This window comes from Hypanus sabinus, chromosome 9 (assembly GCF_030144855.1).
Source record: "Hypanus sabinus isolate sHypSab1 chromosome 9, sHypSab1.hap1, whole genome shotgun sequence".
NCBI classification, from domain to species: Eukaryota; Metazoa; Chordata; class Chondrichthyes; order Myliobatiformes; family Dasyatidae; genus Hypanus; species Hypanus sabinus.
The window spans coordinates 158,661,631-158,689,214 of NC_082714.1; the positions used below are offsets into that span (position 1 = coordinate 158,661,631).

The 27,584-nt window shown below is 45.0% G+C and overlaps 1 protein-coding gene across 2 annotated transcripts; it reads right to left on the bottom strand.

Annotated features, from left to right (window-relative positions):
* LOC132398951 (neurensin-1-like) lies at positions 1-27,195 on the bottom strand. 2 transcript variants are annotated; one of them, XM_059978791.1, is made up of 4 exons: positions 27,002-27,195; positions 14,417-14,545; positions 11,521-11,717; positions 1-2,280 (listed from the first exon to the last, which is right to left on the bottom strand). In XM_059978791.1, exons 3-4 carry the CDS (start codon positions 11,707-11,709, stop codon positions 1,885-1,887), a joined length of 585 nt encoding a protein of 194 aa, XP_059834774.1. In that variant the 5' UTR covers positions 11,710-11,717; positions 14,417-14,545; positions 27,002-27,195; the 3' UTR covers positions 1-1,884. The 2 variants fall into 2 exon arrangements, with proteins under 2 accessions (XP_059834774.1, XP_059834773.1); XM_059978790.1 differs by lacking the exon at positions 14,417-14,545.
* Between the last annotated feature and the right edge of the window lie 389 nt (positions 27,196-27,584).

The following is a 27,584-nucleotide window of genomic DNA, read 5'->3' on the forward strand; positions in this document are numbered from 1 at the left end:
TGCAGTGGGTAGTGATGTGGTTCTTTATTTACATATTTTCTTTCCTTGTATCTCATGAGGTGGTGACAAAACAGTTTTGGGATGAAGGTGGAGTCCATCGTGATCAGAACACTACACCTTAGGAGGACATAACCACAGCCCTTGTGGAACAGGTCATGCGATACACTGTAGTCTCGTTATTTGGCTTGTAGTGAACGGGGCTGGGTGAATGGACTCGGGTATCTGAGTTCAAATCCCAGCACAGCAGATGAAAATTGAAATTCTATTTATAAAGTAGATCTGGAATTTAAAAGGCTACTGTGGAAACTTCAGGTTATTGTTAAATTGTTATTATGGACTGGATGTGGAGAGGGTGTTTCCATCAGAAACTGTGTCCGTAGAACAAAAAGGCAGATTCCAGACATTTGGCCTATCAAATCTGTTCCACCAGTTGAACGTGGCTGATTTATTTTCTGTCTCAACCCCGTTCTCCTGCTGTTCCCTGTCACTTAGTGATTAACACTTCTCCGACTGTTTTAATAGTTAAAGGTTTCGCTTCACATTAGTTACTAAAGGTGTTGTTTACGTTAATGAAAATTGATTTATGAACTAATTTCCAAGGGTACAGCCTCAGAATAAATGGACCCCCCCCCCCCAACTTTAGAACAGAGATGAGGAAGAATTTCTTAAGACAGAGGGTGATGAATTTGTTGCCACAGATGGCTGAGAAGGCCAAGTTACTGGGTGTGCTTAAGGCAGAGACTGATAGGTTCTTGATTGGTAAGAGAGTTAAGGGTGGCGGGAGAACAGAGTTGAAACAAAAACAGCCAGGGTGAAGCAGAGTTGATGGGCTGAATAGCCTCATACTGCTCCTATATTTCATGGTCTAAAATTTTGGTTTCATTGAGGCCTTTGGGAGAAGGTATTGGCTCCAAAATGGATATGCAGGAGACAGTTCAATGGCAATCAAGGAAGGGTAAGAAATTCCAGCCTTCCCTGTGATATCCATGTCCTGTGAATAACTTACAATGTTTACACTAACGACAGCTCCAAGAGACAGCATGCAGATGAAAGGTGGTAACCCCACACAGTTGTCTGCTGGAGACAGAAATGAATCTCCAGATGCATCTGGGTGTCTATGGGGTGGTCTGTATGGAACTTGCATGTTCTCCCTTAGTCCGTGTGGGTTTCCTCAAGGTGCTCTGATCTCCTCCCACATTTCAAAGACATCATGTTGGTAGGTTATTAGATTAATTGGTCAGGCTCCCCCTATGGCAGCGGTTCCCAACGTGGGGTGAACAGGCCCCTTGGTTAATTTGAAGGGGTCCATGCATAAAAAGGGTTGGGAACCCTGTCCTAGTGTATGGCTGATGGGCAGAGTCTGGGGTGGTATTGATTGTAATGAGGGACGAATAGATTTAAGGGAAAATTAGTAGCAGAATGGGATTATCCTAGAGCCAGTACAGAATCAATGGGCCGAAATACCTTTCCTCCTTGTAAGGAAAGATGGGGAAAAGAACTGACTCCCATGATAGTCCAGGTGACTGAAGGCTTAGTCAGAGGTAGGGTTTGAGGGGCACATTAAAGGAGGTAGAGAGTAGGACAGAAATCGCAGGACTTGGGTCTTTGTCCAGTGTAAGCAAGGGAAGCAATGGTGGGGTGAAAGAGGTCAAAGGGCACAAAAAGGCAGAAGAAGTCTAACACTGCCACAGCAGACTTGATAATGTTGGGCACTGCATTGGAGTATCTCTGGGTCTATGAAAAGCAGGGTGGAGGGAAAAACACTGGGGTCCAACGTTTATAAAGAAACCCTGCTTGAAGTCACTGTGTGGAAATGTGGTCATTTGGTGAGGGCCTCAGCTATTACAGGGATGACCAGTTACAGAAGGGCTTGGATGTGCCCCCTCATGTTCCTGTCTTGGGCTGCACACTTTGTACCCGAGTAAAGCCAACGGGGATATGGGCGCTCCCCGGCGACCCAGTCTTTACAACCGCTTTGTGTTGTCTGTGCTGTGGTCCTTCCTTCAGGATGGGGGAAAACTGTCTCTCCTCATCTCTGGGGACGTGCCTGGAGATGGTCAGGACCAGGACGCATGCCGCTATCGCCGTGCCGCCCACGCTGAAGAGAATGGCGCCGACCAGCTTGCTGACCTCGAGGGCCTCATTGTACTCGACAGCCCGCTTGTCTACCACGAGGAAGTCATCTTCTCCAATGCCTTCGATCTTCGGGGGTACCAGGTATCCAGTGGTGACGGTTGCCATGCCGACGAGGAAGAGGATGGTCCCTGCTGACAGGCCTACCTGCAACACAACAAGGGGAACAATGTTGATCTACCTCCTGATTCTGGTTTTGCCCATCCGAGGAATGGAGCAATTTCACTAGCTTCTCGCCCTATGGGAGAGCATTTCTAATTGCCAGGACATCAGGGATTCACCCCTCCCACTCTGCCACCCTCAATAGTCAGGTCACAGCTAAGAAAGCTCACCAACACCCATACTTCCTCAGGAGGCTAAAGAAATTCAGCATGCCCCTGTAGGCCCTACCAATTCTTATCCATGCACCATTGGAAGCATTCTGGCTGGCTCGGCATGGCAACTACTTACACGTGATCGCAAGAAACTACCGAGGGTTGTGGACACATCACAGGAAGCAGCCTCGTCTCTATGGAATCTATCTCCCAGCATTATCAAAGAAGCACAACCACTCCAGACTTCCTCTCTTCCCCACGCTCCCTTCGGGCAGAAGATACAAAACCCTGAAAGCACATACCACCAGGCTCGAGGAGAGCTTCTACCTGATATTATCACACTCTTGATGGATTCGGGGCCTCACAATCTACCTCGTTAGGATCTCGCATCTTATTCTTTACCTGTACTGCACCTTCTCTGTAAGTTTTACACTTTATTCTGCATTGTTATTGTTTTACCCTGTTCTATCTATTATTTTTATATTTTTTATTTGTTATCTATTTAATTATCTGTCTATCTATCTAATTAATTAATTAAATTATTTACCTTGTTCTAGCTCAATGCACTGTGTAATGATTTGATCTGTGGGAACGGTACCCAAGACGAGCTTTTCGCCATACATGCCATACACGTGACAATTAGAATCAAAAACCAAAATCAGATAAAACAAAACCAAAGCAACATGCACAAGAGTTTGGAAGAATTCAGTAGGTCAGGCAGCAACTATGGAGATGAATAAACCATCGACATTTCAGGCTGAGACCCTTCTTCAGGTCTGGAAAGGAAGGGGGAAGACGCCAGAATATAAAGGTGGGGGTTGGGGAAGGGGGATAGCTGGAAGGTGATGGGTGAAGCCAGGTGGTGGGAAAGGTAAAGGGCTGGAGAGGAAGGAATCTGATAGGAGAAGAGAAAGGAGAAGGAGGAGGGGACCCAGGGGGAGGTGATAGGCAGGTGAGAAGAGGTAAGAGGCTAGAGTGGGGCATAGAATAAGAAGGGATGGTGAGGGAAACATTTTTTAACTGGAAGGAGAAATCGATGTTCATGCCATCAGGTTGGAGGCTACCGAGATAGAAGATCAGGTGTTGTTCCTCCACCTCCAATCTTGGGATAAGAGGAGGCCAGGGACCGACATATCAGAATGGGAATGGGATTGGGAATTATAATGTTATTTTTGTAATTTATTTTTTATTGAAGTTCATCATCAAACAAACATTTCCACAATCTGTATTTCTGATACTATACATATATTTCATATAGTTATATTTGCCACAAATCTTCACTGGGAAGTTCTGCTTTTGACTGTTGGATCGGAGGCGCTCGATGAAGCGGTCCCCCAATTTATGATGTACAAACAGACCCACGAGGGCTTAATAACAAACTTCTCAGTTATGTTTGCAAATTCCTCAGTGGTCATTTGCCTCCCTCCTCCCATCCCCTACCCCTCCTCTCCGGAATGCAGAACTCAGAGATACCTGCCTCTCTGTGAGCCTGACCCTTTGCTTGCCCTGGAAATCACTCCAACTACGCAAGTCATTGTTGGGTCTGTCAAACGCCAATGGAACAGAATTCATTCCCAAACTTCACTTTGCTTCACAGTACCCAGCTCCTTCACAAAGTGTAATACCTCCTGTTACAGCATCTCTTCTTGTGGATCGGAACATCATAAGACAGTTATGTGATTGATTATGCTCCTGCGGATCATCTTGAGGCATACTGTTACGCTCAAGGCATTCAAAAGATGCAATGTTTGTACGTGTGGATGACTCAAGTCAGCCTTTTTTTTAGTGGGAGCTGTGCTGATATTTGATTCAGCAAGAGTCGAATCTATCCACTGAGATGAGTCATCAGAAAGCATTGTGCGTCTGCACCAGGGGCCATTTCTAAATGCACTTTCCCCTGTGGAAGACTGGCACTTATAGATCTGCTGCTGCTAAGACTGTCCTTGAACAGGTTACAGTTTGATTCACATTTTCAAAGGTTTATAGAGTTCTCTTGCCCGCAAGAAGCCAACTCCCCCTCCCACCCCCAGCAACTCTCTCAATAGAAAGGAACTGCTCCATGTGGGATAACATCAAAGTTTGAATTTCAAAATAAAGTTGTTATCAGACTACCAGTACCACCCTGAGATTCCTTTTCTTGCAGGCATTTGTACTGTAACGAAGAACTACAATAATCGATGGAAATCTACAAGCAACCAATGGGCGTAAGAAAGTAAAATGCAGAGATACAAAATAAACAAATAACACCGGGAGCATGAGTTGTCGAGCCATTGAAAGTTGATTTAGGTGATGGGACGGCTCGGTAGCGTGGCAGCTACAGTACAGGCGACACGGGTTCAATTCCTCTGCTGCCTGGGAGGAGTTACTACGTTCTCCCTGTGAACACGTGTGTTTCCTCCAGGTTGCTCTAGGTTTTCTCCTGCAGGCCAAAAAACGTAATGGCACGTTAATTGGTCGTTGTAAATTGTCCTGTGCTTGGGTTAGGGTTAAATTGGGGTTGCTGGGTGGCGCGACCTTTACGGGCTGGAATGGCCCATTCCATGCTGTACCTCAATCAATAAATACAAATCAGTTCAGTGTGTATCTCATTAAATGATTGAATTTATGGGAATTTCATCTCATAAAAGAATTAACACCCGACTGCACTTAAATACAAGAGATTTTGCAGCTACTGGGAACCCAGAGTAACAGACAGAAAATGCTGGAGGAACTCGGCAAATCAGGCAGCACCTACGGAGGGGAATAAACAGTCGCTGGAGGAACTCACCAGTCAGGCAGCACCTACGGAGGGGAATAAACAGTCGCTGGAGGAACTCACCAGTCAGGCAGCACCTACGGAGGGGAATAAACAGTCGCTGGAGGAACTCACCAGTCAGGCAGAATTTACAGAGGAGAATAAACTGTTGAAGTTTTGGGCTGAGAATCTTGAGCCAAGGACAGAATGAGACAATACTCAGGTTGGAGGAGCAACACCTCCTAATCTGTCTGGGTAGCCTCCAACCTGTTGGCATGAGCGTCAATTTCTCCAAATTCTGTTAATTTCTCCTTTCCCCCCCCCACTTCTCTCTTTCTCCATTCCTCATTATGGTCCCCCTCTCTCATCTTCTACTCTCCTCGCCTACCCATCGCCTCCCTCTTCCATCCCTTCTTTCCATGGGCCATTATCCCCTCCTATCAGATTCCTTCTTTGTCTCTTTCACCTATCATCTCCCCGATTCTTACCTCATCACACACCAATTCCCACTTACCCCATCAACTGCCAGCTTGCACTCCTTCCTTTGCCAATCTTCCTGTTCTGGCTTCTTACCCCCCCCCCCACTTCCTTCCCAGGTCCGATGAAAGGTCTCAGCCTGAAATGTCAACTGCTTGTTCTCCTCCACAGATGCTGCCTGACCTGCTGAGTTCCTCCAGCGTTTTGTGTGCGTGTTGCTTTGGATAGGAAAGTTTAAGAAGGGATTATGGGCCAGATGCAAGGAAATTGGGACCAGCACCTTGTTCAGTATGGAAAAGATGGGCTGAAGGGCCCATCTTAATGAAAAGCTGACTAGAATGGGAAGGAATTTCCAACCTCCGCTTATTGAAACAATCACCCATGGCTATGCAATAATAACAGAACAGAAGAGATATACACTTCATGGCCACTTTATTAAGAACCTCGCATGTATGGAGTGATTTGTCGAGATGGCATGCAAACAAAAGTTTTTCATTGTATTTTGACACATCTGTGACAATAATAATACAGAGAATTACACTTGTTCCTTGAAACTGTCTGTTGGAACAAACTGGAGACACTGCAGATGCTGTCATCTGGAGTCAAAAGTGAACTTGTGGGGAACGCAGTGGATGTACAGATGAAGGGTCCCGACCCTAAACATTGACTCTCCATTTCCCTCCACAGATCTGCCTGACCTGCTGAGTTCCTCCAGTATCCTGTATTTGAACAAGCTCTTAGTTGCCTGTCCAAAATCTCACCGAATGTTAAATTTTGCCAAGTGCCTTGGGGACATTTCATGTTGGTGGAGGTGTTGTTCACAGGAATAGATTTGTGGTGGCAATAAAACTGTGGGATTCAGGAGTAGAGTTAAGCCCTTCGACCCGTCAAATCTCTTCCACCATTTGATTATCATTGATTTATTTTCCCTCTCAATCCCATTCTCTTGCCTGCTCCCCATATTCTTTGTCACCCTTACTAAATCAAGAACCCATCAAACTCTACTTTCCTGAAGATTCGTACGGCCAGATTTGGGAACAGCTTCTTTCCAACTGTGATAAAACTACTGAAGAGATTCTGACCCGGATCTGGGCCGTACCTTCCAAATATCCGGACCTGACTTGCACTACCTTACTTTCCCTTTTCTATTTTCTAATTATGATTTATAATTCAAATTTTTATTATATTTACTTTGATTTGTAATTCAGGGAGTGCGAAGTGCAGAATCAAATATCACTGTAAAATAAAAACACAAAATGCTGGCAGAACTCAGAAGGCCAGACAGCATCTATGGGAGGAGGTAGTGATGATGTTTCGGGCTGAAACCCTTCATCAGGAGTCAAATATCACTGTGATGATTGTACGCTCTAATATCAATTGTTTGGTGACAATAAAGTAAATATACCCATTAATTCACCACCCTCTTGTTGTGTATTTAATATTTCAGTAACATTTGAGTAATTGTGTGTGTGTATATATATATTTTTATATATATATAGTTTGATTAAATATTCTTGTTTGTTTGAGTAATTAATTAGTTTATACATATAAATACATCTATTGTATACGTCATCACACTACCACGTGATACGTGTGCGTTTTGCTTAAAGTAAACTTGAGTTACACTTGAATTTCAGACTCCCTGTGTTTTCTTTGAATTGATTTAATGTTTTGATTTTTCAAAACATAACATTGCTGACGAGGTATTTTTAAAACGAACCTGACACGGCTACCGATCAGTTAAAACGGAGTGAGAAGTTCAAAGTGAAATAAAAGGCAGCGGGAGCATTGGTAAGTGAAAAAGGCAGCCCAGCACATGGAGAGACTGTTGATAAAGATAAAGGCAACCTGCACAAGCTCTTCAGAAGGGAGGACACGACTGAGGTTTTTATAAGGCAGTAAACGTAAGAATTCAGAGTGCATAAGCTGTGAGTACCAGGTGAAAATAATCGTTAAAAAAAAAGAAATGGCTGGGTACATTGGAAAGATTGATGAGTTTGATGACACATCGGGTAATTGGCTCATGTATACTGAGCTACTGGAACAGTATTTTGAAGCAAATGAAATAGCCATAGAAGCGAGTGCTGGTTTTGTTAAGTGCATTGGGTTTAAAGGCTTACAGTTTGCTTCGAAGTCTGACTGCTCCAACCAAACCATCAGAAATGAGCTTTCGTGTTCTTGTAAAAGTGATGCAGGAAGACTGGGAGGCAGAGCCACTGTTGGTTTCATAAGCAGAATCAAAAAGAAGGCAGTCCATTTCAGCATACGTGGCTGAATTGAAGTATAATGGTCTTAATGATACACTGAGAGATTGTTTAGTCTGTGGAATCTTAAAAGAAAGCATTCAAAAACAGCTCCTAATTGAAACTCAGCTTACATTCAGAAGAGTAATCAAAATTGTGGTTTCAATGGAAACAGCAGACAGAGACAGAATTGAGTTGCAGTTAGGAATGAAAGTCAGTGTGAACAAAATTGCATCATCTAAACAGAAACCAGCCTGGCCGAACAAATTGTGTCACCATTGTGGCCGGGGCTCACATACCCCAAACAAATGCAGATTTAAAGGTGAAACTTGTAGAAAATGCAAGGAAGTAGAAAACATTGAGACAAAAACAAACGGTCTGCACAGGGAAGCAAAAATGATAACAGTACAAGTTGGAGTTTCAGAAAGAGCACTTACCTGCACACTGTTGATGAAAAATCTGATAATGATGAGAGTGACACAGGACTGTGTGGCTTTGAGATTTAGAGTGTGAAAACTAACAATGGACAAGTAATATGGCTTACACCAGAAGTGAACAGCAAATTTATTAAAATGGAATTGGACACTGGTTCAGCTGTTCAATCTTTCCATAAAAAGAGTTTGAATGGCATTTCACAGATAGTAAACTGAAGCCTTTAGATATCCAACTAAGAATTTATACTTGAGAAAGATGACTCCTGTGGGAATGACATCTGTAACTGTGAAATACAACAACCAACAAGCCACATTGGGCTTGTATGTGATAAAACCAGAAGCACCATCATTATGAAGGTGTGATTGGCTGAGACTACCACAGCTTGACTGGACGTCCATCCACTATTTGCACGTCACACCCCCTACATTAAAGTCACCTGAAAATTAATTAAGGAAGCTACTGGATGTTGCCGTACCTGTCTCCATACTGAACACGATGAACCATTGCCCAACAGAAGACAAACAGGTGTTGGTGCCAATGGGTTGGAAAGCATATTGGACCCAAGGAAGAACTGGGCTGCAAAGAGGAATTGTGAAGGTGATGACAGCAGTGGTCCGACTACAACAGTTTTTGTAGGTAACACATCTGAGAAAGCTTCTGATATGTTAATCAGGCAGTTACTTGCGAAATATGGCTCGGTTTTAAGCTGGAAGAAAGTTCAAGGAGCTTCAGGAAAGTTGCAAGTATTTGGCTTTTGTTAGTATAATGAACCAGAATCTGTTCTGTGTGCACTCAGGTTATTGCATGAACTTCACGTGGTAGATAAAAAGCTGCTTGTAAAAGTAGATGCAAAGACCAAAGCCCAGCTGTATGAATGGTAGGTCAAAAAAAGGAGTCAATAGAGACATGAAAACTGAGGATTCATCAGAGGATGTTGTGGATGAGGAAACCAAGAGGAGAAATCAGATTGTAAAGGGAGCAATAGAAGGATTAATAAGCAAATACTCTAGTGCACTACTAAATGTACCTTCCCAAGATCAAGATGCACACACTAGACGAAGAGTTAAAGAAGGAACATGAGAGAGAAAAAGAAAGGGATCAAAGTAGATCCAGAGAGAAAAGGAGAAGAAAGGCGTCCAGAGCTGTCAGAACCATTTCCTGCCATCTCTGAGTCAACTCCTACAACCACCACAGAGGAGGCATCAGAACCTGAGATCATTTTCCCAGCCACAAGTCTCACCTGCCAAGCAGAGTGATCCCCCTCCTCAAGAAGGTCTTTATCCCACAAAAGAAAGAAAGTCTCCAAAGCAATGAAATCATTCAGCCTAAATGGGACAATTTAACATTTATGCTGATGTGGATGGCTGTATATTGTAGCTGCACTATATAATATACTGTATAATAATATAGTTGAGATGCATTGTATATTGAGTTGGAGTTTATAGCTAAGAAGGGACTGTTATGTATTTAATATTTCAATAACATTTCAGTAATCTTGTATATATTGTTCGATTAAGTATTCTTGATCCTTTAAATAATTAATTACTGGTTATACATAAAAATACATTAATAGCATACACCATCATGCGAGGGTACTTTAAGCGAGACACCGCACTATCATGCTACCATGTGATAATGCGGTGTCTCGCTTAAAGTAAACTGCAAGTTACACTTGCATTTCAGACTCCCCATGCTTTCTTTGAATTAATTTAATGTTTTGAAGTTACAAAACATAACACCTCTGGCTAAAGAAATTCCTCTTCAATTCTATCCTATTCTGAGGCTCTGCCCTTTGGCCCTGGACTCCCCCACTATTGGAAATACCCTCTCCACATTCAACATTATCTAGGCCTTTCAGTACTGGGTAAGTTTCAATGAGATTACCCCCTCGTTCTAAACTTAGTGAATACAGCTCTGAACCATCCAAAGCTCCTCACGTGTTAACCCTTTCATTGGCATGTCAGCTTCTGGAAACCTCGTCTGTACCTTCTCCAATACCAGTACATCCTGTCTTAGATATGGAGCCCAGAACTGCTCACAATAGTTCGTGTTGTCTGACCAGTGCTTTGTAAAGCTTCTGCATTACACCCCTGCTTTTATATTCTGGTCCTCCTGAAATGAATGCTAGCACCGCATTTACCCTTGTCTCTACCAACCCAAACTGGAAGTTAATTCTGCACGAGTACTCCCACATCCCTTTTCACCTGCATGGTGAATTAGCTTCAGAAACCGAGCCACAAAGCCATCAATTCCATCATTCAAATCAATGACATATGATGTAGAAGGAAGCGGTACCAACACCAGCCCCTGTGGAACACCACTAGTCACCGGCAGCAAAGGCTCTTTATTCCCTTTATTCCCACTCTTTGCCTCCTGCCAGGATGTCAATCTTCTATCTATGCTAGTATCTTACCCTATAACACCATGGGCTCTTACTGCATCTTATTCAGAAGCCTGTCAAAGCCCTTCTGAAAATCCAAGTGACCAACATCCTCTGACGCTCCTTTGTCTAACTATCTGGCCTGTTGGTTCCTCAAATAATTCCAACAGATTTGTCAAGCAAGATATCCCCTTAAGGAAACCATGCTGACCTTGGTCTATTTTATCATGTGCCTCCAAGTACCCCCAAACTTCATGTTTAACTTTTTTACTGTGCCCATGGTCTATCTTTTTTTAAATTAATTATGGTATTGTTTGCACTGTTGTAACTATACGTTAGCAATAACTATATGCAACTATATGGTTTTGTGTAGGTCTTGTAGCTTTATTTTTTGGTTTTTTGGGTGGTAGAGTTGGTCTCCTGACTTGGTGTGACTGGGTAGTCTTGTTTTGTCTGGTGGATTTGGAGCTCCTTTCCGGGGAACGTGCTAAGATGGTAGCGTGATATTAATACACAGCAGCCTCTCCGGACTCTGGATTTGGGGATTGCCAAACGTTATGTCGATTTTCTGGTGTAGTCTGTTTTGTCGTGTGCTTTTGTGATATCATTCTGGAGGAACACAGTTTCATTTTTTAACTGCATTGCAGTTGTGGTTTCTAAATGACAATAAAATGAAGTTCAATTCATTTCAATTAATAATGGACTCCAATATGTACCAACTACTGAACTCAGTAAAACCCTCCTTTCTTCCTATTCTTGGCCTCCTGCCAGTCGCCCAGTCTTCTGTTGTTCCAGAATGCTTACCTTCCAGAGGGCAGAGCGCCAGTTACTGTGCGAGCGCTCTGCCCCTGACCCCACGGGGTCTTCATCCTCCAGGACCGATCCAGTGCAGTCCTCGTAGAACAGGTGGAGGTAGGAACGGACCCCGTACCTCTGCTCGTCCGCCGTGCCAGCCCGGGTGTGGGATGTGCAGAAGTCTGCACAGCCTGCCATGGAAATCTCTGGAAAATAGACATGGGACAATCTCTTTGGTCCACGGAAAGCAGAGAAGAGGACAGAAAACCAAATAGCTACCCGGCTAATCCTGCCCACAGCTTATGTACTGACTCTATTTAACTCTGGAGATGCACCACCAGGCCTAAAGACACCTTGCATTCCTCTGGTATAAAACCGTTGAACAGACATCTTGTACAATAACATGGACTCTCAACATCATGATCAACCTCGTTATGGCCTTCTGACTTAACATTTCTCTGTACCTGTTACACTTCATTCTGCATTGCTGTTGTTTTTTTATCCTGTTCTACCTCAATACACCGTGCAACTATTTGATCTGTATGAACAGTATGCGCGACAAGCTTCTCACTGCCTCTCAGTCCATGTGACAATAACAAACCAATTCCAATTCTTCCCTCATCAGTACTGCATGGGTTTCCTCCAGGTGCTCTGGTTTTCTCCCACAGTCCGAAGACGTACCAGTTGGTCGGTTAATTGGTTATTGTAAATTGTCCTTGATGATGCTAGGATTAAATTAGGCCTGTTCCATGCTGTACCTCCAAATGTATAGGATAGATAGATAGATAAATAGATAGATGGATAGATTGATAGATGGATGCTTGGAAATACTCATCCTACCCAGTTACCTGTAGTACAGAGCCGCTAACCCCCCCCCCCCCCCCCACACACACACACACACACACACACACACTTAAATATTGCTATTCAGGCACACAGAGCTGTCCAGGTGTATGATACTGCCTCTTGTTCTAAATTGACCTTGGGGCCCACAGCTTCCAGCTATGAGTGCAAGAAGGTTACACTCCCCCTCATTTCTCATGTTCATTCTGTGTCTATGGTCTACCCGATATTGTCAACTCAACTGCTGGGCACGTTTCGATTCTCTCAGCCATATGCACCTTTTCATAATTTGAAACTCTTTTATTCTGTTGAGCTATGTCTTTCACCGTATTGTACTTCCCCGTACTGGGTAAGCTGAGTTTCAGAGCCAGTCCACCTAAAACACTGAATCAATTTCAGAGCTGTGCTGATTTGGAAAGGTTGGGTATGGGTCAGAATGCGGCTTAAGTTCAGGCCCAAAGTGTATCGATGTGGGGTGGGGTTGGGGGGGAACTGGGTCGTAGAGCGGGAGATGACCCGGTGATCAGACCCAGCGCAGAGGTCAAGGCTACATCCTGCTCAGGCTTTGTGTCTGCGAGCTTTGCAATGCTTTGCCCCCGCCGTGTGAAGAACTGAGGCCGAGGTTGCTCTGGGCTTCGGGTCTATGGACTCACTCTCATTCTGAATGTTGAGGCTTGCCTTTATTGCTTGCACGATTTGTGTTGTTTTTTTCTCTCTGCACATAAAGTGTTAGCTTTTTTTAAATTGGGTTCTTTCAGATTTCTTGTATTGTGGCTGCCTGTAAGCAGACAAATCCCAAGGTTGTATAATTTATACATTCTTTGATAATAAATATACTTTGAACTTTGGCACTTTTAGCCTCAGTGAACTTCCTCCATAACATCTGAGGAAGCACGCGCTGACCCTGGAGAGAGTCCAGAGGAAGTTCATAGGAAAGATTCTGGGAATGAAAGGATAACATATGACTAGTGTCTGATGCCTCTGGGCTTGTACCTGATGGATAACGGGAGGAATCGCATTGAAACTGACTAGACAGATGCTGAAGGTCTTGGACAGTGTGGATGTGGAGGGGATGTTACCATCAGTAGGAGAGTTGAAAATCCGAGGGCACAGTCTCAGAAAAAAGGGACATTCCTTTAAAGTTACAGTCATATAACACCACCAGCACAGAAATAGGCCCTTCAGCCCATCTAGTCCGTGCTAAACTATTAATCTGTCTAGACCCGTTGACTTATACTTGGACCATAGCCCTCCATACCCTGCAGGGAGTGGTGCGGACAGTCCAGCATATCTGTAGTTGTGAACTTCCCATGATTCAGGGCATTTACAAGGACAGGTGTGTAAAAAGGGGCCAGAGGATCATTGGAGACCCAAATCATCCCAACCATAATCTATTCCAGCTGCTACCATCCGGGAAACGGTACCGCAGCATAAAAGCCAGGACCAACAGGCTCCGGGACAGCTTCTTCCACCAGGCCATCAGACTGGTTAATTCATGCTGATTTGACTGTACTCTATATTACATTGACTGTTCTATTTATTATAAATTACTGTGATTGCACAGTTAGATGGAGATGTAATGTAAAGATTTTTACTCCTCACGTACGTGAAGGACGTAAGAAATAAAGTCAATTCAATTCAATTCCATCCATTTACCTATCCAAATTTCTCTTAAATGTTGAAATGGAATCCTAATAACCATTTCCACTGGCAGCTCTCTCCACTTCTCAGCACCCTCTGAGTGAAGAGGGTCCCTCCCATGTTCCCCTTACACAGTTCAGCGTTCACCCTTAAACTATGAGCTCTAGTTCAAGCCTCACCCAAACTCAGTGGGAAAAGCATGCTTGCAATTATCCTGTCTATGTTCTTGTCTCTGCTGGTGGTGTGGTGGTATTCACACCTGGACTTCAGAACAAGAGGTCCCAGGTTCAAATCCAACCGGCTCCATTGGCTTTCATGGAAGGTTGAGTGTTACAAATCGGCCTCGTAAAAGCAGACAAATGCTAAAGGAAATGGCAAGGCTGTTGCCTGTGCCCAAGCAAGGTGCAGAGAGGAACTATACCTGTTGTTATTTAGTATACTTCTATCAAATCTCCACTCATTTTAAAACCAAGATGAGGAGACACTGCGTACTTCCAACCCAGCTCTCCTGATTATTGAGGCATTTTCAATATATCGCACTGTACTGCTTCTGGAAAACAATATCATGAAAATGTCAGCGATAATAAACCTGATTCTGATAACAAGCATATTTTAAGTGGTTCCCATTGTGTATTTAATATTTCAGTAGTATTTGTGTAATATTGTAAATATATTGTTTGATTAAGCATTCTCTGTTCAGTTAAATAATTCATTATGGGTTATATGTAACAATCAGTAAATTGCATACATCGTGTCGCTACCATGTGATATGTGTGTGCCTCACTTAAAGCAAAAGCGAAACCAGGACAAGTTCTCCTGGGCTCTCATCTTTTTGCTTTCAATGAGATTCCAGTTTTGGAGTTACAGAACATAGCAGCTCCCTTGTATATGACAAAGGAGGGTTCACCTAAGGTTTGTTAAGACATTCCTCTCCTGCTAAAACGTAACTGCACTGCACTCTCCTTTGTGATTTACAAGGGCACAAAGATGAAACAAGCATCTTCCATTCATGAGAATCGAGATGGCTAAGAGGTGATGTGATTGAGTGATTGATAATGGTGGCAGGTGTTTGCTGAGGAGACCATCGAGAAGGTATCTTGTCTTCTTGGCTCCAATATAACCGTAGTCTTGAATCAGGTACACCCGCAGCCTTGATACCTCCAATACACTTGTAGTCTTGGATCCAATCAGAATCAGGTTTCATATCATCAACTTGTGTTGTAAAATTTGTTTTCATGACAGCAGTGCAATGCAATAAATACACAGTAAGCATACAATAATAAGCATAGGTATAAAAATAAATTAAGTAAGTAGTGCAATTTGTGGATTCTCTGTCCATTCAGATATCTGATGATGGAAGGAAAGAAGCTAGCTGTTTCTAAAACGATCAGGCCCCTGTGCTTCCTTCTAGATGATAGCAATGAGAAGAAGGCATGTCCTGTGTGATGGAGATCCTTAATGACAGATGCTGCATTTTTGAGGCATCACTTTTGAAGATGTCCTTGATGCTGGGAGGCTAGTGCAGATGATGGAGATGACTGAGTTTACAACTTTCTGCAGCTTTTTCCAATCCTGTGCAGTGGTCCCTCTGTACCAGACGGTGATGCAGCCAGTTAGAATGCTCTCCATGGTACATCTATAGAAATTTGTAAGTATCTTTGGTGACATACCGGTTCTCCGCAAATTTCTAATGAAATATAGCCCCTATCACGCCTTTTTTGTAATTGCATCAATATGTTGGACCCAAGATAGATCGTCAGAGATGTTGGCAGCCAGGGACTTGAAACTGCTCACCTTTTCCACTTTTGATCTTTTGATGAGGACTTACCCTTCCTGGAGTCCATAATCAATTCCTTGGCCTTACTGATTTTGAGTGACTCCACTCAACCAGCTGATCTATCTTGCTCTTATACGCCTCCTCATCACCAACTGAAATTCTGCCAATAATAGTTGTGTCGTTGGCAAATTTATAGTTGGCATTTGAGCTGTGCCTGGCCACATAGCCATAGGTGTGGAGAGAGTAGAGCAGTGGGCTAAACATGCATCCTTGAGGTGCACCAGCATTGATTGTCAGCGAGGAGAGCAAGAAGGAGACGTTATTTCCGATCCACACGTTCTGTGGTCGCTCGGTGAGGAAATCAAGGACCTAATTGCAGAGGGAGGTACAGAGGCCCAAGTTTTGGAGATTTTTGGTTAGACCTGATGGTATGACTGCATGAACTCTGAGCTGTGGTCAATAAACAGCAGCCTGATCAAGTGTTACTATTGTCCAGGTGATTCAAGGCCATGTGGAGAGTCAGTGAGATTACACCTGCTGCAGACCAATTGTGGTGATAGGGAAATTGCAATGGGTCCAGGTTCTTGTTTAGGCAACAGCTGATTCTGGCTGTGGTTAACCTCTCAAGACACTTCATCACTGTGGATGTGACTGCCTTTGGGTGATAATTGCTGAGGCAGTTCACCCTGATCTTCTTAGGCACTGGTATGATTATCACCCTTTTGAAGCAGGTAGGAACCTTGGACTGCAGCAGTGAGAGACTGTAGATGTCCTTCAATACTCCTGCCAGTTGGTTGGCACAGGTTTTTTAGACCCCTACCAGGTATTCTATCAGGGCCTTACACCTTGTGACAGTTCGACCTCTTGAAAGATGTCCTGACATTGGCCTCTGAGACAGATATCACTGGGTCACCGAATGCTGCAGGGATTCACAACAGATACAGTTTTATTCTCCCTTTCAAAGTGTGCATAAAAGGTGTTGGGCTCATCAGGGACTGAAGTATCACAACCATTCATGATGCTAGGTTTTGCTTTGTAGGAAGTAATGGCCAGCAAACTCCGCCAAAGTTGACGTGCTTCCGATTCGTTCTCCAGCCTCAATCAAAATTGTTCTTCTGCTTTGTAGATAACCTTCCATGGGTCGTACCTGGACTTCTTGTACAGTTCTGGCTCACCAGTCTATAATGCCACAGACCTAGCCCTCAGTAGACTATGAATCTCCTGGTTCATCCACAGCTTTTGGTATGTCCAGTATGTTCTCATAGGCACACACTCATCCACACAGGTTTTAATAAAGTCAGTGACAGTTGCGATGTATTCATTCAGACTCAAAGATGAACCCCTGAAAATTGTCCAGTCCACCAACGCAAAGCTGTCCTGTAAGCACTCCTCTGCCTCCCTTGTCCTCACTGCTGGTGCTACGGTCTTCAATCTCTACCTCTATGCTGGGAGTAGAAGTAAAGTCAGGAGATTGGACTTAGCAAAGGGCGTGCATGGATTGGCATGGTAAGTATTCTTGATGGTGATATAACAGCGGTAAGGTGTGTTGGCTGCTCCGGTTCCACAAGTGATATGCTGGAGGTAGTTGCTCAGAGACTTCTTCAAGCTGTCTTGGTCGAAGCCCCCCCACAATGATAGGGAAGGCTCCAGGGTATGATTTCTGATGATTATGGAGCTTAGCTCTCCAGCGCCTGCCAGATGTTGGCCTGAGGTTGAACGTATACCATGATCAGGTTGACGATAGAAAACTCCCTCGGCAGATAAAAAGGATGACATCTGACTGCTTGATGTTCCAGGTATGGTGAGCAGGACTGAGACCGAACCGCAAGGTCTGTGCACGTCGATTAGATAATTATAACACACATTTGAACTCCTCTGCTTTTAAAAAGCTGAGCTGTCTTACCTTTGCGGTGAATAGTGAAGAAATTGAACTGCAGCACTGCATCCGAAATGGTGGGGGATAGCCACGTTTCCATGAAGCAAAGTACACAGCAGTCCCTGATGTCCCTCCGGTACAGTAATCTTACTCTGAGGTCTTCAGTTTTATTTTCCAGAGATTATACATTTACCAGCAGAGTCGTTGGGAGTTGGAGGGGGGGGGGGTCTATGCATTTCAATCTTCCTTGCAACCCAGCATGCTTTCCTCACTTCCTCTTCCTTAAAAGGAAGCTGCACTCACGACCTGAATCTGTAGTCCGAGATCCTTCGATTTTGGGTATTTATAGATTTTTTAATCATCTTAAGATGATGTTGCTTACTGAAACACCCATAGTTGTGAACGTGGTTTTCAGCTGTAGTAGTACTGAACGGGAATATTTGATGATTCTTATCGGAACTGCCCACAATGAGTCGCCTCTTCTCTGCGCCATCTTAAACCCAATACACCTGTACTCTTGAGTCAGTTATGCCTGAAATCTTGATACCTACAGCACTGGCTCCAATATGTCTGAAGTGTTGGATCCCAAACACCTGTAGACTTGGATCCAATGCACTTGCAGACTTAGATCCTGTAACCAGCCACGTTTCACCTCCATAGCCAACTCCAGTCCTAAGACCCCTTAAAATCTCTGCACTTATTGAACCCCGGGCTCTTTTCATGCCTCCATCTCACCCTCCTTCCCTCCCTGATCTCTCTACCTCTTCCTCCACTTTCAATCACCTCAATTCTAAATCTGGCCTACTTCTCATTCATAGTATAGTCCTTACGCTGATCTGAATCTCCTTGGGACATTTGTCACTATGTTAAAGATGATGCAAATGCAATTTGTCAGCAGAGAGATTCTTTGGATCAGCTTCGGATTCAGGGTTTGATATCAGTGAATTGATTAATCTCTGCATTATTAAAACTGATGTGGAATCCTGGGAGAAGGGTAAGGCAGCCGGGCCGTGTATTCAGCTAAGTGCGAATGTACAACCGCTCTGACAGCGTGTCATTAATCCAGATAATGTGTAACATACTCATTAGCAGCTCAGGAGCTCTCGCTGCTTTCTGTTGCTGCGCTCCTCTGTGTGTGTGTCTGCAGGAGCTGAATCACGGTACAAGTCACCTTGAATGGATTCCACGCCATTGTTAACAGCTTTGCTGTCAGTGAGCTCCTGACTGCACCATCCCCCCTTCCCCTTTAACACACTGCTGAAAACACCTCCCATTTGATGATGATTTGTTTCTTCTGAAAGCGAATCTGTGAAATTTTGAACATACACCTGCTGTCTACAGAACAGAACATAGGACATAGAACATTGCATCACAGTACAGGACCTTTGGCCCGTGATCTTGTGCTGGCCTTTTAAAGCTACTTGAAGATCAGTCTCACTCTGCTCTCCATTGTTCTATCATCTATGTGCCTCTCGAAAAATCTCTGTAATAACTCTGCTCCTACGTCTATGGTCTTAAATGCCCTTAATGTATCTGCCTCTACCACACCACCCCCCCCCACCCCACCCCTGGAAGGGCATTCCTTGCACTCACCATTCTCTGTGCAAAGAACATACCTCTGACATACATCCCTCCAATTGTCTTAAAATTGTGCCCTCTCATATTAACTTATTTCTGCCCAGGGAAGAAGTCTCTGGCTATGTAGTCAATCTATGCCTCTTATCGTCTTGTACATCTCCCTCAAGTCTCCTCTCATGGGTATTGGAGCCTTCACTGTGGGTGTACCTGATTCAGGACTACCAGTGCATTGGAGCAAGACTACAGGTGTGCTGGAACCAAGACTACTGGAGTTAGAAATAGGTCTCTTTCCTGTGTTTGCTTGCCTGGGTGTTTTTGCCTGCTCTCTGCTGTTTAATTTCAATCTATTGATCACAGACTCATTCTGGCCTTTTGGCCCACTCAAGCACACAGTCACACTCATCTTGACATCATTTACTCCCACCCATTCTCCTCTGGACAACTTTGAGCCTCTTATCTAAGAAAGGATGTGCTGGCATTGGAGATGGCCCAGAAAAGGTTCACTAGAATGATCTGAGGAATGAAAGGGTTAACACCTGAGGAGCGTTTGATGGCTCTGGCCTGCAATCAGCGGTTTCTGAGATACTCACACCACCCCATCTGGCACCAACAATCATCCCACGGATCAAAGTCACTTAGAACACATTTCCTCCATGTTCTGATGTTTGGCCTGAACAAGAATTGAACCCCTGGACCATGTCTGAATGCCTTTATGCATTGTGTTGGCGCCAGTGCCGGTGTATCTCATAAAGTGGCCACTGAGTGTATCTGTATGGATAACCTTTGGTTTTCTCTAGGGTAGCTACCTTCTTTCGCTCTGCAAGTCTGTACAGCTCCACTAGTTTTAAATAATAACTTTCTTCTTATATTCACCTTCAAAGTGCATAACCTCACATTTTCTCACGTTATATTCCTTTTTGTAACTACTTCCCCATTTACTTTTTCTAGATCCCCTCTTCAGATTTTGAATATCCTCGTTGCAACCTGTTTAAACCACCCATCTCTATATTGACAGAAAATCTGGTTACAATTCACTTAATTCCTCCATTTATGTCATTAACTGTTGCAAAGAAGCAGATTTGCAGATTCGGTAGATGGAGCAGAAGACACCATCTATGGATAAGTATTTTATCTATTTATTAACAAAAGAAAGACGAACACTAAAACATTCAAGTTACACAGATACTTATCGAAGACACTCTATCTGCATCAGACTTCCAATCTGTCCACGGTACCCATCACGAGCCAGTCCATACTGAGCGGAGCCTCACACGCCCTATATATATTATGACAGTACTTTGATGCTGCAAGTTTCTTCAAATGGGCCAGTCGATAACTCACACAGTGGCAGTTGTTTTCAACTGGCAGGTAGTGTTAAGCCTTCATACTATACTAATTAATCGTAAATGATTGGGGTCTCAGTACAGATCCCTGTGGTATTTTGAAGTTACTGTTTGCTGATACGAAATTATCCCTTTATTGCTGCTCCCTGTTTTCTGATCGTCAGCCAATATCCAACCCTTGGCCATATATTACTCCGATCCGGTACTTGCTTTTCTTGTGAAGGGCTATTTTATATTCGACTCTATGGCTTCTAGAAATCTAAATACAGTCCATTTACTTGTTCCCCTTGATGGAATATCGTTTAGAAATCAAGGTAGGCTACATTGATTGGTGCTACTTTATTGAATGTCTTCTGGAAAACCAAATACATTACAACTATTGGCTTCCACTTGCTGAGTGTGTTCTGGAAATCCAAGTACACAACATCTGTTGGCTTCCCCTTATAGAGAGTCTTCAGGAAATCCAATACACTACATTTACTGGTTCCCTTTATCCACCTGCTTGTTACATCCTCGAAGAACTCCACTGAATTTCTCCTATAATTACACACACAAAATGCTGGTGGAACACAGCAGGCCAGGCAGCATCTATAGGGAGAAGTGCTGTCAACGTTTCGGGCCGAGACCCTTTGTTAGGACTAACCGAAAGGATCCTTTCCCTTCTGCTGTTCTGTATCACTTTCGCCAATCACCTTTCCAGCTCTTAGCTTCATCCCTCCCCTTCCGGTCTTCTCCTATCATTTCGCATTTCCCCCTCCCCCCACTACTTTCAAATCTCTTACTATCTTTCCTTTCGGTTAGTCCCGACGAAGGGTCTCGGCCCGAAACGTCGACAGTGCTTCTCCCTAGATGCTGCCTGGCCTGCTGTGTTCCACCAGCATTTTGTGTGTGTTGTTGTTTGAATTTCCAGCATCTGCAGATTTCCTCGCGTTTTCTCCTATAATTAACTGCTTTACAAATGGATTCCAGCCTCTGCAGAGTACAGGCAGACTGAAACAGTGCATCACCATCAGCTACTTCCTTTACAACTCCTGGATGCAGTTCACCCTCATTCCCCTTATTGGAGTCATCAATCAGCTCTTTAGCTTTGCTGATGTCATAAGAGCACCATTCCACCAGACTGAGTTGGGCACATTAACAACGCTTCAAAGATGATTGATTGATTGATTGATTTATAATGTGGAACACGCCTTTCCAGCCTCGCTGCCCAGCAATCCATCGATTTAACCCTAGCCTAATCACAGGACAAGTTACAATGACCAATTGACCTACCAATTGAGAGAGGAAAGCAGAAAACCTGGAGGAGAATGTACAAATTTCTTACAGGCAGAGGCTGGATTTGAACCCAGGCCACGCTTTAAAGGATTGTGCTATGGAGGGGTTTAGAGGGTTATAGTTTCCTTAAGGTTGTCATTGCCAGGCGAGGAGGTGGTAGTGTTAGGCTCCCACTACCTATTAAATGCTCCCGTTGGTGTGCGCCTCAATTAGCCTCTGACAATGAAGTTCAGCTCCTGGGCTTCACGTGTGGCTTGGCTACTAAGTTCGGTGGAGCTGTTTCTACTGACAGGAGAAAGGGCAATGCCGGGTTGCTGGCACCTTAAAACCAGTCGCTTCGGGCAGATGGGGCTCATCAGCTGTGGTTGGCAGCTCATCGAGGGGAAGGAAAACTCGGATCTCAAACCTACGCTGCCTTGTGACTATACTCATTCATGGGGAAGGCTTCAGAAGCAAACCCCAAGGAAAGATTTGGAGCTGAAGTCCTTAAGACAGTCCTACATTGAGTTCAACACTGACTAGCAACTCCTGTGCCACTGCTGGTGCCAGACTGTATATTGGTCTGTGACTTTCCTTTGGACTCATCGGCTGCGTGGAGAGGGGTAACCTGTTACATGGGCAACAGCTTGTTCTCCATATCATACTGCCCTGGCTTGTGTATCATGGAGACACAGTATTCATGGTCGACCTGACCAGTGGAGGGCCTCAGAGGGTTCAGGAACAAATGTGGGTACTTGGACCAACTCATTGGTCAACACGCCTTGTGACTCTATGATTGTTTGGCCTTTGGTTTTCTGGTCATCGTGACTAAATCCCTCCATCTCCGTAGCCCATTGATCGGGCAGCATGGTAGTGTAGTGGTTAGTGCTTTACATTACCAGGGTTCACTTCCTTCACTGTCTGTGAGGAGTTTGTTCATTCTTTCCCTGACTTTGTGGGTTTCCTCCAGGTGCCCCAGTGTCCTCACACAGTCCGAAGATGGTTCCAAAGGGTTAATAAGTTGTGGGCATGCTATGTTGGCACTGGGAACATAGTGACCCTTGCGGGCTGCCTTCAGCAATCCTTGGATTGTACTGTATTATGCAAACTGACACATTTCACTCCATGTCAGGAGCTCCCAATCTTTTTTATGCCATGGACCAACACCATTAAGCAAGGGGTTGATGGAACCCAGGTTGGGAACCCTGCTCTATGTTATGACGTACATGTAACGAATAAAGCTGAGCTTTAATCTATTACATCTATTTCTCGGTTTCCCTTGATTAATTTCTCCATCTCAGGCTCTGGGGAAGTACTGTTTACATTAATTGTCCTCTTCCATTCCCTATACCTGCAGGGCCATTTATACCGATTGCTAGCTGATGTTGTTAGTTTGCTAGTTTAAGCACGTCACTGTTACAGATTGGTAAGATTCTCACAGTTGATGAGTGTGGATGCAAGTACAAGATGGTATATTTCCATTCTGTTTCACTCTTTCCCCAGTTATTGAGCTTTTACTCTAAATAGATCAGACAGGAATATTCTCTTTCATCATTCTTAAAGCAAAAAATGTAAGTGACTCAGACAGCAGTCAGGGGTAGATAGACATATGAGCAGATATTTACATAAACACAGTAAAATAATAACACATACAGATCATCATATTTACAGCAGATAAATCTTTTCTACAGGACATCCATTTAAACACACACACACACACACACACGCGCGTGCACACGCACATGCACACGCACATGCACACATACACATGCACAGATGCGAACGCACACACATACACACGCACATACACAAGTGCACTACACACTCCTGTATACACGGGCACACATACACACAGATGCCTGTATAGACAGACAGACAGACTCACACATGCAGATGCATATATAGACAGAGAGAGAGAGAGAGAGAGAGAGAGACATACACATACACACATGCCTATATAGACAGACCCACACACTCACACACGCAGATCCATATATAGACAGACAGACAGACACACACACACACACACACACACACACACACACATTCACGTGCATGTGTGATGAAAGAATTTGGATTAACTCTAGCCATCACTGCAGATTTTGCTATCATTCTCATCAGCCATCAGGGGATCAGTTGTAGATTTACGCAATGCTCCACGACTTCAGAATATTTAAAATTAGAAAGAGCTGGAGAGAATGTAGAAAAAAGGGAACTGACAGGAAAAGGGTTAGTTGTCCAGGTCAATAGACTTGTAGGAAGAAGGAATCAGGTTGAATAAATTTAATTAAAGAGGTTAACAGGCATCACTGAACAAGAATCAAATTTATTATTATTGATGTCTGTCATGAAATTTGTTTTGTTGTGGCAGCACTACAGTGTATATACATACTGTATAAATATATTAAAAATAGTGGAAGAACAGAGAGCAAAGATAGTGAGGTAGTGATCATAGCTTTAGGGACCATTCAGAAATCTGATGGTGGAGGGGAAGAAGGTGTTTCTAAAACTTTGTGTGTGTCTTCAGGCTCCTGTACTTCCTGCCTGCTTGCATGGAGAGGACTTACACTGAATGGTCATAGGGACATAATGGAGAGTCGGGGTGATAGGCCATGAAGGGGGGTGGAAACAGGGAATGAGGAGGTGACAGGGAGTGAGGGGTGACGGGGTGTGAGGGGGTGACGGGGAGTGAGGCGGTGACGGGGAGTCAGCGAGTGATGCGGAATGAGGTAGTGATAGGGAGTGAGGGGGATTGAGGGGAGTGACGGGAGTGACAGATTGAGAGGGGTGATGGGGAGTGAGGGAGTGAGGAGTGAGGGGGTGATGAGGAGTGAGGGAGTGACGGGGAGTGAAGGGAGTGATGGGAAGTGGGGGGAGTGAGCCGAGTGATGGGGAGTGGGGGGAGTGAGGGGGTGAGGGGGAGTGATATGGAGTATGGGGAGTGAGGGGGTTATGGGGAGTGAGGGAGTGATGGGAAGTGATGAGGAGGGAGGGGGAATGATGGGGAGTGAGGGGAGTGATGGAGTGAGGGAGTGATGAATGAGGGGGAGTGATGAGGAGTGAGGGGGTGATGGGGAGTGATGGGGAGTGAGGGGGTGATGGGGAGTGATGGGGAGTGATGGGGAGTGAGGGGGAGTGATGGGGAGTGAGGGGGAGTGAGGGGGAGTGAGGGGGTTATGGGGAGTGATGAGGAGGGAGGGAGTGATGGGGAGTGAGGGAGTGATGGAGTGATGGGGAGTGAGGGGGTTATGGGGAGTGAGGGGGAGTGATAGGGAGAGAGGGGAGTGAGGGGGTGACACGGAGTGAGGTTGCAGAAGGGGACTGATGTTGGTTGATGGGGAGAGAGGGGGAGACTGGGTGATGGAGACTGAGGGGAAGAGAAGAGAGTGAGGGGCTAAAGGGGCTGAGGGAGTGATGGGAAGTGAGTGGTGGCAGAGAGTGAGGGTTGTCATAGGGAGAGCGGGTGAGGGTGGTGAGGGGTGTGAAGAAGAGTTGGGGGAGTAAGAGGGTGATGGAGTAAGGGGATGACAGGAAGTGGGGAAGGTGATAGGAAATTAATGGGAGTGAGGGTGTTGATGAGAAGTGAGGGGAATGAGGGAGTGCGGGTATGATGGGGAGAGGGGGCAGGGGGTAATGGGGAATGATACAGAGTGAGGGGGTGAAGTGGAGTTTGGGATGATGTGGAGTGAGGGTGATAGGGAGTGAGAGTGAGGGAGTGATGTGGAGTGAAGGGGTGATGGGGAGAGGGAGTGAGGGGTGTGAAGAAGAGTTGGGGGAGTGAGGAGGGTGTTGGGGAGTGAAGGAAGTGACGGGGTTGAGGGGGTTGATGGGGAGTGAAGGAGGGTTGGGGGTTAATGGAATTAAGGAGGGTGATGGGGAGAGGTGGTGATGAGGAGGGGGGTTTACTGGGGAGGGGGTGATGGGGTTTGATGGGGAGAGGGGGGTGATGGGGAGAGGGGGTTTGATGGGGAGGGGGATGATGGGGAGAGAGGAGTGATGGAAACAGTGGGTGATGGGGAGAGGGAGTGAGGGGTGTGAAGAAGAGTTGGGGGAGTGAGAGGGTGACAGGAAGTTGAGTGTGACACATAGTGAGAGGGTGTGGAGAGTGAAGGGGGGACAGAAAGAGGGGTGATGGGGAGAGAGGGAGAGAGATTGGAAGTTAATGAGTGTGGGGGGTGATTGGGACTGAGCGGGTTGACTGGGAGTGAGGGGTGCTGGTTGTGAAATGGGGTGGAGAAGAGATGGAGTTTGGAGATGAGGGGAGATAGGATAGTGAGGGGAGTTTGGGTAAGAAGGGAGTGTTTGTGTTGGAGGGGTGGGGTGGGGGGAAATGGCCAAAGAGAGGAATGCCAAAGATTGAGAGGGAAGATTTCATAGCAAGAGAGAGGCAGACAGGGAGAGGAACAGTGAAAAGAGGGGGAGGGAAGGAGAGAAAGGGGGAGGGAGAGAGAGAGTGAAAGAGAGGGGAGAGGTGAGGGGGAGAGAGATAGGGGAGGGGAGAGGTGAAGGAGGAAAGAGAGCTTGGGAGAAAGGGAGAGAGTGAAGAGAGAGAAGGACAGGGAGAGGGGTGAGAGTGTGGGAGAGAGAGAGGGGTGGAGAGAGGGGAGAGAGTGAGGGGTAGAGAAAGAGAGAGGGAAGAGTGAGGGAGGGAGAAAGGGGAGAGGGAGAGAATAAGGGAGGAAGTAAGAGGAGAGGGGGAGGGAGAGAGAGGAGGGGTGGAGGGAGAGGGAGAGAGAATCTAATGTGAAGAACGAAAGTCCAACAACATTTCAAAGCGAGAACGGGAAGGCAGTTCAGAAAGGGAAATTTGAAATCCGATTCAAGGACAGTGTGGGATAAACTGAAGAATATTGCTCCATTATGTTTAACAAAAGGTAGACAAAATTCAAAGGACTTGGTCAGAAAGCTGATAGATACTGTGATTACAGAGCGGAGGTGTCAATAAGAATGAAAGAAACATACTCTGACTTTAACCCTGAAGGATTTTTAACTGTTTGGGAACGGAATGATTGCCACAAGTGCAGTCTTGAATCGGGAGAAAATGCCGCGGTCTGCAGCAACGGTAATGCCTCCAGTCTGTGGTGTGAGGGTACGGCCAGGCTCGGCGGTGGGCTTCACTGTCAGACGGGAAAAAGCGGGTCAGAGGGAGAAACGGTTCGTTCCCCTGAATGGTTTTACCTGTTGCTTTAAAGCAGCAATTCCATCCAGAAGTTGTCAGAGCCCGGCGAGATTATCCCCCGTGCTGAGGTCAGGGTGCTGCTGGTTCCCGGTTTCCAGCGCTTCTTCGTGCCCGCCAGTTTCACACTGACGACTCCTGTCCAGAACCGTCCATCCTCTTCCTCGCACACACACACACTGAGCTTCAACCTTGAGAGCTGTGCCGGCAGACAGGAAGCTCCAGAAATAATTAGATTATGCAGTTCCTGTTGGTTGATCATCCCTCAGCTGCTTTGCCCTACACACATAGTACTGGGCATGTCTTTATATATAAAAAGGTTATTTTGCAGATCGCTGTCCACACCTTTCAGGCGTTCGCTGAGCCTTCACCCGAATCCGGATCGGATCACGGTGTTTGCTGGTAAAACACACGAGCTAAGCGGGAAAGTTAGCAATAACATCTCCGAATTAAAAAAAACTTTGTAATTAAACCCGTGCAAATGTTATATAATGTAAAGTGGCAGAATCAAAACCTGTATCAGAATCAGGTTTAACATCACTGACATCTGTCCTGAAATTTGTTGTTATGGGCAACAGTCCATTG